The 14,348-nt window shown below is 47.9% G+C and overlaps 1 protein-coding gene across 1 annotated transcript in view; it reads right to left on the minus strand.

Moving 5' to 3' along the window:
* NPHS1 (NPHS1 adhesion molecule, nephrin) overlaps window positions 1-14,348 on the minus strand; it is a 170,463-nt gene that overhangs the window by 136,739 nt on the left and 19,376 nt on the right. The window contains exon 3 of the mRNA XM_078774870.1: window positions 1,599-1,793. Coding sequence (XP_078630996.1) covers window positions 1,599-1,793 — 195 coding nt within the window. The remainder of the gene's footprint in view (window positions 1-1,598; window positions 1,794-14,348) is intronic.

Genomic DNA, 14,348 nt, shown 5'->3' on the forward strand with positions numbered 1-14,348 from the left:
TGTCCACCCCATGCATCCTCCCTTACCCCTCATTCCTCCCCACGCCCATTGTTTGGCCAGGTCTCCCTCTATTTTGTCCTCCAACTCTGCTGTTCATTTTGTTCTGTTGCATCCTGATCCATTCAGTGTTGGAGTTCCTCCAGGAGCCTTGTCTACAGAAATAGAAAAGAAGAGTGGAAAAAGAGGAGGGGGGGGGGGAGTGGGAACATCTCAACAGCAGGGTAGAGGAACAAAATAGAGGACGTTTTTGAGGAATAAAGGACATGGGGAAGAACGAGAGAAAGGTGATCCCAGGACGCAATGGCAGGATAAATGAAGTCAGAACACTGTACTTAAGGTTTATATGAGTAAAGCATGAGAATAGCCTCAAATACTTCCCCTATTTTTTAAAAATAAAACAACTGCCCGTTTGTTCCCGCACCTCCTCGCTCAGTTATTGAATGCTATCTTATTACTCTTTTAGGATGCCCTGGAGGAGGTGTCCACATCCTCCTTCAACGAGCGAAACACTACTAATGGACAAACGGTTCAAAATACTCTCAAACACTTTGTACCTTTTTTAAATTATGGCTTCCAATAAGACTACGTAGCTACGCGGCTAACTCAAAACAACCGTTCACATTGTGATAAAAGCATGAAACTTGGCAGTAATATTCTTATAAAGATACACTTTCAAATCAGTCGATTCGCCTATCTGAAATGCAAAATGGCGGCCATTCTTTTCAAAATGGCCACCAAAATTGATAAAATGTGCCATAAACTTTATAAACAACCTCTTATAGATAATATGTAGTGTGACCCACTCCCCTCCCCCCCGTGTGTGACTGTGTGTGTGACCCATTCCCCCCCGTGTGTGTGTGTGTGTGACCCATTCCTGTGTGTGTGTGTGTGTGTGTGTGTGTGACCCACTCCCCCGTGTGTGTGTGTGTGTGTGTGTGTGTTTGTGTGTGTGTATGACCCACTCCCCCGTGTGTGTGTGACCCACCTCCACGTGTGTGTGTGTGTGTGACCCATTCCCCCGTGTGTGTGTGTGTGTGTGTGTGTGTGTGTGTGTGTGTGTGTGTGTGTGTGACCCACTCCCCCGTGTGTGTGTGTGTGTGTGACCCACTCCCCCACGTGTGTGTGTGACCCACCTCCATGTGTGTGTGTGTGTGTGTGTGTGACCCACTCCCCCATGTGTGTGTGTGTGACCCACTCCCAAGTGTGTGTGAGACCCACTCCCCCACGTGTGTGTGTGACCCACCTCCACGTGTGTGTGTGTGACCCACTCCCCCACGTGTGTGTGTGACCCACTCCCCCACGTGTGTGTGACCCACCCCCATATGTGTGTGTGTAATTAAAAAATTAATCGAAAATGTTAGCTATTTTTGTGGCCATTTAAAAAAAAATAGCCACCATGTTGAATTTTCGAGTTGGTTAATCGACTGGATATAAGAGCATTACTGCCAAATTCCATACGTGTATCACAATGTTAACGATTCACCCCAATAATGGGAGTTAGCTGCCTAGCTAACACTGCAGAATTCTAAAGTCAATAGATGGAACATGAGAAACTATCAAAAATAAGTCAAAGGCATAAAATAATGAGTAGATCATACCGTTATCAACACTTCCGACCATACTCTGCCGAGGAAAGCCTGGCAGAGAACGGTCTGGACCCATGGCAAGCCCGTTCTTAGCCCACTGAACTTGGCCTGAGAGATTTTCAATGGTGCACTCCAACATGGCCTCGGTCCCGAGGACGACGCTGATGTTCACCGGATGAGTGCGGAATGCCTGCTGCTTACACAGACCTGCAAACGACCCCACAAGAATGACCAAGTGAATGTAACCTGCCATCATCTTGACATTCTTATCATCTTTTCTTTCAAAAATAAGCTTCTGTCTTCCTCTCTTCGTCATTGGTCACGTACCTCCACTATCAAGGAAAACAGTTCTCAAGAGTGACCATCAACTCTCAGTATGTGTGGTGGCTCTTGTCAACATGAGACTTTCTTACACCTCACAGCAACACTCCAGCATTTGTCTATCGGATATAGGGTCGCCAATGCTTTCTCTTTACCTGCGACATGTCGCAGATCGACAAGAGCTTCACGTTGCTGTCGTTGAGGTTCTTGTTGGGGATCGATTTTTGAAATATGCAACAATTGGTTGGACAACTGCCGGACTACACCCAATGATGTTGCTCGACCCCACCCACCGAAATATGACCGAGACAAAATGATATGGCTGCCATCTTGGTTTTCTAGTGGGCCTAACACATTAGGCCTGCAGACCCCTGCTGATTATACACTGCCCGAGTTTGTTGCGTCAGATGGTAATCAAGCGTTATGTTAGGTAATCAAGAGTTAAATTATGCAGATTACTAAAAAAAATGCGTTATGTAATTTTTGAACTGCCTGATATTGGGGATAAGCAATCCATGACCGTGTGACGAATCAGCTCATTCTGATATAACCAAGGGGAGGATGACGTGGATGAGAGGTGTCGAGTTAATTTTCCAACAGCGCATCAAATGTGTTTCCCAATTGCGCTGTTCATCTTTTAAAGAGTGCTTTAAATGCGCGTTTCCCAATCGGCGTGTAACCGGATTTTGTGGCAGGATGTGACCACAGTGCGGTCATTCTTGTTGTCAACTGAATTTTCCATTATCAGTGGATTTCTGCTCAATATTGGTGCAGTGCAGCCAGCATTATTCAGGGAAAGGGAAAAGGGAGGGGGTGGTGAGGGAGGAAGACATTCTATTGGAGGAAATGACACTGTTCTGATAGGTCACATTGTTTGGTAGCATGACTAGAGACAGCTCTAACCACTGGACCCTCCGTGTGTAATTTGTAGGCCTCAATATATATATATATATATATATATATATATATATATATATATATATATATATATATATATATATATATACAGACTTGGCATTTAATATGGAATATTTTTTTTGTTGGGGTGAACTTACTTTTCAAGATGTCTTAGAACCAAAAGTTCAATGGAATTATGTTGAAATTATTCTAGATTTTGTTAATGTGACCTTTAAAAGAAACAAAAACCACATTTGACATTTCGAAACAAATAAACTGATCCTTGAAAGTGATGGAAACTGATATCGAACTCAATTCATGGACAGTACTGTGTTAAACTTCTGTACGTTTTCCAGAAGTATCTCTTTATTTTGCACATTAGCCAAAAATTTTTTTAACAAAAACAAAAGCTAAATTACGACTGGGATTACGGACAGTAAAATTACAGTTCAGTACTTCGTGTAACCCCCACGAGCATTCAGGAGAGCACGTACACGTTGAGGCATGCTGTTCATGAGATTTGCCAAGGTTTGGACAGGAATCGCTTGCCATGCAGTGACAATAGCCTGCTGCAATTCACGCACAGAGGTCGGCTGCTGGTCCAAGTGGTCGATTTGACGCGTTAATTCTGCCCACAAGTTCTCTATCGGATTCATATCCGGGGACATGGCAGGCCACTCCATATGCTCAACACCACGGTCAGCAAGAAAGTGTTGGATCATGCGAGCATGATGAGGCCGTGCTTTGTCATCTTGGAAGACAAAGTTTCCTCGAAAGGCTGCACGAGCAAATTGAAGCAATGTTTCTTCCAGAATGGCCCTGTACTTGAACTGGTTCAGGTTTCCATTCAGAACAACCGGGTCAGTTTTGCCCCCTGCATGAAAAGCAGCCCAAACGGTCACCCCACCACCTCCAGCCTGGACTCTTGGCACTATACAATCTTTGTTGTAGGCTTCATGCACTTGTCTGTGCACTTGGACGCGGCCATCTTGACGATAGACCAGAAATCTAGACTCGTCACTGAAGATCACATGATTCCAGTGTCCTGGCTGCCATTGACGGTGCTCTCTGGCCCACTGCAATCGGCGCTGGTGGTGTTGTCTGGTCAGGCATGGCTTTCTCAGGGGACGCCTGGCACGATAGCCTGCTTGAACCAGTCGTAGGTTGACTAGCCTTCTGGATACAGGCACATTTGTCAGTTGCTGTCACTCAGCCCTAAGCCGATTAGCTGACTTGGTATGGCCATTGCGGACTAACCGGTGCAGCTGGCGATCATCCCTCCTTGTGGTTCTGCGGGGATGTCCTGGCCTCGGTATTGGAGTAGGGACACCCCTCTGAGCATTTCGTTTCAGGATCTTTGACACCTGACCATGAGTGATGCCATACTGCCGAGCAATAGCACGCTGTTTCATGCTGTAATTTCGTAAAGCCACCACTCCTTGACAAACAGCATTGTCGAGTTGACGGACCATCTCCAGAGGAAGCGGCAATAACTTTTGGAAACGTGCAGCAGTTGTTTTCCACTAATACAGAACGCAACAATCCTTGTATACCCGACTGTGAAGCCAATCATCAAATGCACCTGTCCGTACATTTTGCCACGCCACCTGTGATATAATCCTGCTGTTGACTTCTTGCTGCGACAGACAATCAGTGACATGGTTCTTTTAACAAATAAATCACCAAAGTGTAAAAGAAACTCACCAGATTGATATACTGAGTTAAGAAAGTAAACCCAAGTCAAGAAAAAAAAAAAATCCATATTAAATGCCAAGTCTGTGTGTGTATATATATATATATATATATATATATATATATATATATATATATATATATATTGTAACGATTTTGAGAAGTGTGTAACGAATTTGAGAAGTGTAACGGTTTTGGAGGAAGTGTAACGAATGTGGAAACGTTACAATGTGAACGTTACAAAAGTATGGTAACATCCTCGTAATGTAAATAATGGTCGCAGCCGTCGTCCTAGTTAATTCCATGAAACTTACACGCAGGTCACGATATATCTTTTAAATAGTGTATTTCCTTATTCCATGTAGGCTAAATATGTGTTTCCCACTAGATTGACTTTGCATTGTATCAAACAAAATAAGCGTAGGCCCTTCCAATTTCCCCAAAACCTCCCTTCCAATTGCCTTCCGCATTTTGGGCGGTTTTCTTCAACCACCATTGGCCACGAGGTAGGGTTGGGGAAGAAAGGCGTGTCTCCACCTCGTCATAAGAGGGAAGGAGTGAACCAGCCCTAACAGCCAATCAACACCGCGGTGAGCGACCCGGTAGGCGTGCCCTCGGAGCCGGCGGCTTGATTTCGCCCGAGGTGATAAAAGCGACTGTAAGGGACTGCTTTACCAGAGGCCTTGGGAGATGACCTGGGAGATGAGCAAAGAGGCTGCACCAAGAGGAGCGGTGAGATGCGAAACGCTCCAAGCCAAAGAGGAGAGGTACTCGGCAAGGAAACGAGCTTTGGAGAGACGCGCTGAAAGGAGGGAGACGGCTCCACCCCAAGAAGAGGAGCAGGTGTGCCGAACCAGCGCGTGACGTCTACCGCAGCGGATACACGACGGAGGGTTTCCCGCCAAAACCGCGAGGAATTGCGAGCTGTTGCCTCCCGACTTTGCATCCCTCTCAAGCAATCCACCTCAAGCCCTACCTGCCTGCATTATCCCCTGTGTAAGTGTGAACGTCCTGTCCTGCTCGTTGTCTTGGGGTTAAGTAAAAATGAATAGTGTAAGTTAACGATTCGCTGTGTTACTGCTTCTTCCATCCATTGCTGTGTGTGTATAATAAATCTGTTCTTCCTCCGTATTCTTCTTCTTCTTCTTTTTCATTCTCTTTCGGTCGCTTTAGAGGTTTCCCGATTGAATATCTGTGGGGCGATCTGGTCAACGTCGGGTGGAATCGGGTTCTAATCGGGGAGTAACTGTTCGGACGCGGTTAAATACACCACCGCTCGGTCAATATAACATCTAAAGCCGCGTCTGTAACAATTGGTGTCGAGGAGTTGGATTCGGACCTGGGACTAAATTTGTTAGGCCCAAATTTTGGAACACCAATTGTACTATTAGAGTAACAATTGGTGTCGAGGAGGGAGATCGGACCCGAAATCGGACCCGAAGCGCGCTTAACGCGCTCAAAATTACAAGCTGCCGAAATTTATTTTGTTTTATAAAGCAAAACCCGAATTTTGAGATCGCGCCATGGACAATCAAGGCGATCGGATGTCGGTGGGAGAGATAGACAGGGTGGAATCGACCCAGGACCTCGGGGAAATGTATGTGGAGGAAAGGGAGGAGGAGAAAAATAGCAATGTGGTTGCGGAAGTATCAGACGCGCAAAGTGGCGTCCTCACGCACGTGGGTGTAGCGGCACCAAATTTTGCCGCGACCGTAGCAGCGCCGTTGGTGGATTTGAACCTTTTTTTTATACAAATGAAGGCCCTTATGGACAAGAATAGCGAACAAATGGAAAACAGAAGGAGGGCTGATAGTGAAAAAATGGAAAGCAGAATTATGGGGCAAATGGGGGTAATGGGAAACCAAATGGGGATAATGGGAAACCAAATGGGGGTAATGAGGGACAAAGTGAGGGGTACCGGTGAGGAGTTAGACAAGAAACTTGGGAAGTTTGACAATAATTTTGAGGAGTTAGACAAGAAATTTGGGAAGTTAGACAATAATTTTGAGGGGTTAGACAACGGGATAAAAGAGGTAAAGAATGGGTTAACGGGGGTGGAAAACAGAATGGCTGCCCAGGAGAATCAGTTAGAGGGGGTGAAAAATGGGTTAATGGGGTTAGAAAATAGGATGGAGGACAAATTTCGGGAAATAGGGGAACAATCTGCCAGGGAAATCAAACAAATGGGAGAGCAGATAGAGGAGGTGAAAATCGGGGTAGAAACCAAACTGGATGCTCAGAGGGATGAATTGGGACAGATGAGGGTGGCATCTACAAAAGAGATGGAGGATATACGACGAGGGGTAAGTGAGGAGGTTTCGGGGCTACGCGAGGAGGTAAAGCGAGGGGAGAAGCGTATGGAGAAAGAGGTGAGAAATAATACGGCTAAGTTACAAGGGGGAATAGAAGATCTGACGAAGGGAGTAGAACAGCTGACAGTCGGACAAAGGGAACTAGCGGACCAAGTGGAAAAGAACACGGCAATCATCGGGGGTTTAAAAGCGACACAAAAGGACATTAAAAACGAATTAATAGCGACACAGAAGGAATGTCAGATGGTACATGAGGGGTTGACGAAGAAGTTGGAGGAGGTGACAGAAGTGATGGAGACGAAGGACCGAGAGGTGAGGACGCACATCGAAACGGTTAAGGTGGCGTTAGAGGAAGAGATAGAGGGGGCGCACCGGGAGATGAAGGAGGTAAAGGAAAAATTAGAGGAGGTGGAAGAGGGGGTGAGTGAAATTAAGAGGAGACGGAGGGAAACTAAAAGGGAGATAAAGGAGGAAGTCATGGAATATGTACAAGGTCTGTGTTCAAATCATGATGAGGTGCTCACTAACCAAATAAAAAGTTTGCAGGTGGCAGAGGAGGTGCGACGACGAAGTACGGAGGTGAGTGGCAATGTATATGATGTGAGGGGAGATTCAGTCGGCTTGGGGATTGGTTTGGATCCGGGTGTTCGTGAGAGGCCGTTGGTGAAGTGTGCGACAGGTCAGGTGTGCGAAAAAAGAGGTGTGCGAGAATGTCCGACCATGGGGTGTGTGAGGAAAAAGTGCACGCCGAGGAGTGAGTGTGCCGTCAGGAGTGATTCGGTCGTAGCGCGTGTGCGAGGGAGCACAGGGAAGCGCGGTGTGGTGAGTGTTACGGAGGAAGTAACGAAAAAGTGTGCGCGAGAGGATGCGCGAGAAAGGTGTGTAACGGACGGGTGCATGGGGAAAGCGCATGCTGTCAAGAGTAAGGGAGAAGGCATGCCTGTGGTGAGTGTTACAGAGGGTGTAACGGGACAATGTGCGGAAAAGTGTGCGCGAGAGAGGTGTGTAACGGACGGGTGCATGAGGAAAGAGTGCGCTGTCGAGAGGAAGGGTGAGTGCGTTGTCAAGAGTGGAGGTGAGAGTAGTGAGAGTGAAACGGAGCGTGAGTTGGTTGTGACAGGTGAGCGAGGATGTACACCTGGAATGGAAGGATGCACACCTGGAATGGTAGAGCGTGTGTGGGGATGCACACTTGAGTTGGTCGTGAGGCACGCGGTTGGGTGTGCGGGTGAGAGCACACCTGTGATTGTCACAAAGGAGGTGACCGAGAAAGGGGCGCGAAGAGGTGTGTTGGTGAGGTGTGCGAGCGACGAATGTGTGCCAAGGTGTTCGGTGGTCAGGTGTGTGACCAAGTCGGTGAGCGGAATGAGTGTACCGAGGTGTGTTAGAGAAGGTACGACCAAGAGCAGGGAGACGGCTGCATGTATGAGCAAGAAAGGGGTAGCGTATGCATGTAAGCGTCCGGGTGAAGCGTCGACGGTAACCGGTTTAGCGGTTAGGGCGACTTATAGCCGAATCGGGCCCTCGGTGCGCGTCGGGCAGCTTCGCGTGCCGCGAGGACCAGCGGGGATCCGAACCACGGCGGTTTCGAAAGAACCGCCGTACGCGATCCACGCTGTGCCTCGCTTGGAACGGCCGCGTCCGGGCTCCACTAGGCGGAGCGGGCAGCTGGATAGGAAGGGTCGTTATGGCGACCACGTTTTGTTGAGACGTGCCGGCAGGTCGAGATCGGGACATTGGATGGCTCCACGCCGAGGTGGTGCGTGGGATCTCGGCCCGGGTAAGCCCCCGCCCCTGCCCCCAATGCGGGACGCATCCAGCCGCTGGCACAAAAGAATCCGCGTTCATTGCTCGGCTGTACGAAGCCGGGCTGTAGACGTGAATTGGCGCACCGAGAGGATGTAATAAGTAGACGGGTGATGGTGATAGTGATAGTGATTTAAAACGAAATTTAGAAAAGTGAGTAGAATTGGCAGTAAATGGAAAATTTTTGAATTGGTTGGAATCTGGACGAACAAAATTGATAGTGAGAGACCCCCGATGTGGTGGGATGGCAAATCCACCATCCCTCACAGTGGGGGCAAATGCGCAATAGTTTATGGGGTGGCTATGACAACCGAGCCAGGGAGGGCTTGGATAATGGTAGGGATCTAGCGAAGATGACATTAGGTAACGTTAAGGTTAGTTAGTGACTGATACCTGTAGTGGGGACGCAGGTAGATTAGTGTGGATTATAATGACGTGGGAGCGCAATAGTTTAAAGGGACGACTGGGAAGCGCAAGTTTCAGAGGGGAGTAGTTAGCTGAGATGATGCCGTGTGTGTGAGGATTGAACAGGTGAGAATGGAACAGGTGTGATTGCACAGGTGTGCAACTGAACAGGTGTGTGGAGCAGTGTATGAGGGAGTAGTGGTGATTGCGTGTTGTGTTGACCAAATGGTCCAGGAAGAAAGGAGGGTGCAGGTGGCACCAGGTGTGAGGGCACAGGTGTGCAACAACAGGTGTATGTGGCTGTGTGGAATAAATGGTAGTGTGGAATATCTGGAGTATTGGAATGGATGGTCGTGGAGTGAGAATGGTGGAAATTGTGGAGTGGAGTGGATGGTGCGAAGGTGTGAATGGGGGAAGAGTGGACCCCCATCACGGATACCCGGGGCGGGTAGTGTAAGTGTTAGGTAGAGGGTACAGGTAAATTGTGGTTGGATATTGGCATCTGTGGTGCGGGTGGCAGAATGGTATTTGGATGGGTGCATTAGTGTTGTGGAAATGGCTGGGCGTGTAGCCTGTTAGTGTGTGTAGTTGTTTGGGCGCTCCACCACTGTAAGGATGTCGGCCAGGTGAGGCCGCAGGTGGGCTCTGGGAGCCGGTAGTAGTTGTTGTGGATGGGGCCCGAGGATCCGGAGGACGGACCCGGGTAGCCCAGTGCCAGAGGGCACCATGGGGTGACAGAGCCAGGAGAGGGGCTGTCCCTAGTTAGTTAGGTTAGGGTGAGGAGCTAGGTAAGCTCGGGTGGCAACTACAGTGGTGGAGGTGTGCAGGTGGGTAGACCTGTTGGGAGAGCTAGACGTCGCAGCCCAGAAATTGTGCGAGAGCACCGGGAGATGAATCGGGGGAGTGAGACCCCAAATTGAGAAGCACCACAGTTTGGTCAATGGGAATTGGTTTTTAGAACCCATAGTGTAAGTTGGCCAATGGATTGGCAGGGAGAGACCCCGGGTAGTGTAAAGTGTGTTAAAGTCATTTAGAGGATAGTTAGGATGAAGGATCTCCTCGCACCATCTGCATCCACTCACCTGAGGTGACAGGTACTCCACACCATGCCATGTTTTGATTATTTTTTATGATGCAAATGTTTGGATTGTGAGACGCATCATGACGTGGGTGTGACATTGTGCGTAATTCCATCTCTCCCTCCTTATGAGGATTGATGATGAATTGGTAATGGCAAATTTTGAAGTAGAGGGATTGTGGTGACGAATTTGGTATAGGGGAAATATGGGGAAGACGTGACAGTAGTGACGAATTGGTAATGTGTAAATTTTGTACATATGGGGTAAGGGCAAGGGCAAGGGTAGGGTAGGTGACAGGGGGGTGACGTACGGTAGGGACGAGCTTTCTCACTTCGCCCTCCGTACGCATTTCGCCTTGCATTGCCTTATTGACGTGTACCCTTGTGACCTTACCCCTCGCTCAATTGTCTTTCTTTTGTCTCCCACATGACCTGTGCGCCATTGGGTGCCGAGGGGAGCGTGCGTGAGGTGGCCATTGTGCGCCCGAGATTCCCAGAACCAGCATGCATTGCGTTGATGTACCACTTTATGGACCGCTGTTCTGCGGCCAAGTACCACTTGATGGACCCCAGGTTCTGGGGCAGGGCACCTCTGTTGGAGACCGGCCATAGTGGCCAGGGAATCTTGCTTGCGGACCTCGGTAAGGTGGCACCTATGCCAAACAGGTGGACCACCCTTAGTTGGCCCCTGAGGCCCTAAATAAAAATGGACACAAGTTGTGCTTTTTATTATTTCCAACTAGGCCGCATGAAGCCAGAAGACGTCGGGAAGAACATCGGCCCAGCAGAGAAAGAGGAGGCCACCACCAGTTGTTTTGTTGTGTTTATTATGAACCATGGTGACTGCGCACCGAGTGGTGCTTTTGGTGCTTTGTGGTGCTTTTGGGTGCTTTTGGGTGCTTTGGCGGTATTGGTACTGGTGCATCGATGCAATGCGTGCTGTCTCCTCCCTCCCAACAGGAATTTCTTTCTCTTGTTCCCTAAAAAGAAAAAAAGAAAAAAACACAGGTCCTGGGTTGCGTTGTAAATAAGAAATCACGTCATTGTAAATAATGCTCCCCACCGTAAATGTATAGTTTGAGAATAATTCCGTAATTCGGTTAGCTGTGGGCTTGAGTCTGTTAGACAGGGTGCAATGCAATAGGGGGACATACTTATTTGTGTTTTAAGATTGTCACACTCAGGGTCAGGTTAATTGTAGAGGGAATTACACCTACGTGTCACACTAAGTTAAAGTTTAGTAGGCCCGAGCACGGGCCTGAAGAAAGGAGGGTGCAGTGTAACGATTTTGAGAAGTGTGTAACGAATTTGAGAAGTGTAACGGTTTTGGAGGAAGTGTAACGAATGTGGAAACGTTACAATGTGAACGTTACAAAAGTATGGTAACATCCTCGTAATGTAAATAATGGTCGCAGCCGTCGTCCTAGTTAATTCCATGAAACTTACACGCAGGTCACGATATATCTTTTAAATAGTGTATTTCCTTATTCCATGTAGGCTAAATATGTGTTTCCCACTAGATTGACTTTGCATTGTATCAAACAAAATAAGCGTAGGCCCTTCCAATTTCCCCAAAACCTCCCTTCCAATTGCCTTCCGCATTTTGGGCGGTTTTCTTCAACCACCATTGGCCACGAGGTAGGGTTGGGGAAGAAAGGCGTGTCTCCACCTCGTCATAAGAGGGAAGGAGTGAACCAGCCCTAACAGCCAATCAACACCGCGGTGAGCGACCCGGTAGGCGTGCCCTCGGAGCCGGCGGCTTGATTTCGCCCGAGGTGATAAAAGCGACTGTAAGGGACTGCTTTACCAGAGGCCTTGGGAGATGACCTGGGAGATGAGCAAAGAGGCTGCACCAAGAGGAGCGGTGAGATGCGAAACGCTCCAAGCCAAAGAGGAGAGGTACTCGGCAAGGAAACGAGCTTTGGAGAGACGCGCTGAAAGGAGGGAGACGGCTCCACCCCAAGAAGAGGAGCAGGTGTGCCGAACCAGCACGTGACGTCTACCGCAGCGGATACACGACGGAGGGTTTCCCGCCAAAACCACGAGGAATTGTGAGCTGTTGCCTCCCGACTTTGCATCCCTCTCAAGCAATCCACCTCAAGCCCTACCTGCCTGCATTATCCCCTGTGTAAGTGTGAACGTCCTGTCCTGCTCGTTGTCTTGGGGTTAAGTAAAAATGAATAGTGTAAGTTAACGATTCGCTGTGTTACTGCTTCTTCCATCCATTGCTGTGTGTGTATAATAAATCTGTTCTTCCTCCGTATTCTTCTTCTTCTTCTTTTTCATTCTCTTTCGGTCGCTTTAGAGGTTTCCCGATTGAATATCTGTGGGGCGATCTGGTCAACGTCGGGTGGAATCGGGTTCTAATCGGGGAGTAACTGTTCGGACGCGGTTAAATACACCACCGCTCGGTCAATATAACATCTAAAGCCGCGTCTGTAACAATATATATATATATATATATATATATATATATATATATATATATATATATATATATATATATATATATATATATATATATATATATATATATATATATATATATATATATATTGTTACGGATCCGGGGGACGGCACTCCCGTTAGCAAGGGGGGGGTTAATCCCCTTGTCCTGTTAAGCTGGCCGTCTCTGCCGGTCCTGGAGCTATTACGTCACCTCTGGTCAGCGCTGAATAGGGTAGTAGGCCAATTATTCCTATGACCTAATTACCAGCGCCTTCCGGTAAGCGAGGAAATGAGCCCCGCCCGAGCCGCGGCTGTAATGGACACGCCGAGCGAAGCGAGCCACGACTCAGGCCGTTAACAAAATGACTAAACCCGACTCCGAGCGTTTGGCCAAAATCGCGCCACAGGTATTCAATCAGGGAAAAGACTAAAGCGACCGGATGAGAGGAAAACCCAAAGAATAAAAAGGAACAGGTGTAATTTATTAATTATATACAAAACCAAAACCAAAGAAGAAACGAAAGGTAGGACTGTTCCGGAAGAGGAAGAAGCAGATACACAGGGCAAGCCTTAAAACAGGCTTATATTATAACCCCGGACAAACAAACAGACTTACACGACAGGGAATGGCAGGAAGGAATGGCTGGAAGGAAAAGAAGGTCCAGGCAGACGGTAGGGCGTTGAGGTCCGGCTCCAGGAGTGGACTCGCGTCATGGCGGGAAACCCTGGCAGGCAGCGAGCGCGTATCGTGGACCACGAGCGGACGTTACCTATATCGGGGAAAACTGGGATACGGCGTACGTAATATGTGGCTCGTGCCAACGCTCTCTCTCTCTCTCTCGAACAAGGTTCGTATCATCAACGGTCCCCTGCACAGTCCGTTATCATCAGCAGTTCGTGGTGCAGCTCGTACCAAAAGCTGTCCATGGCGCATTCCCAGCTCCGCTCCAGCTCATCGACCCGAACTCCTTCTCACCTCATCTCATCTCCTTCTCACCTCATTTGCTGAAGCAGTCCCTCGCAGCCGCTTTTATTGTCCGTTGTTGTATCAAGCCGCCGGCTCCGATGACACGCCTACCGGTCGGCTCACCTCGGCGCTGGTTGGCCGGCAAGGGCTCGCTGGCTCCACCTCTGATGATGAGTTCACGTGCCACACCTTGTTCTTGTGGTTCCACCCCCCTTTTTCCTCGGCTTGAGACCGCGTGCGTAATGGCGGCTTGGTGCCAGCAAATAGCCCAAGGCAACGGCAGAGAACGCTATCCTACTGTTACTGCACTTTGAAGAGCGGAGATGATTGGGGAAATTGAAAGGGGCCTATCTTATTTGATTAATGCAACGCAGATTCAACTATTGGGAACAGATCCTTAACTGAAACACATAATAATGAAATAACTACAGAGAGGTCCTATGGTTCTCTACGTGTTGTACATGGACTAACTAGGGTGCGATCTTTAATAAAGCCAATTGATGGGGATATTTACAGGGGATCATTTATAAGGGAAACATTTGCTAAAATTTACAAGTGAAGGTTCTAAAAACCGTAACAATATATATATATATATATATTTATACACAATGCCTACAGAAAGTCTACACCTCCTTTCAAATTTTTCACCTTTTGTTGCCTTATAGCCTGTCAATAAATTGCATTAACTCAGACTTTTTCACCTTTATTTACACATCGTAACCCACAACTTCCAAGTGAAAAACAAATTCTACAAATTTCCGAAAATAAATGAAAAATAAACTAGAACAACACTCTTCGACGTCACGACGTCGACCGATATGCCCCCGCCCACATTA

This window comes from Myxine glutinosa, chromosome 3 (assembly GCF_964187855.1).
Source record: "Myxine glutinosa chromosome 3, kmMyxGlut1.1, whole genome shotgun sequence".
NCBI lineage: Eukaryota > Metazoa > Chordata > Myxini > Myxiniformes > Myxinidae > Myxine > Myxine glutinosa.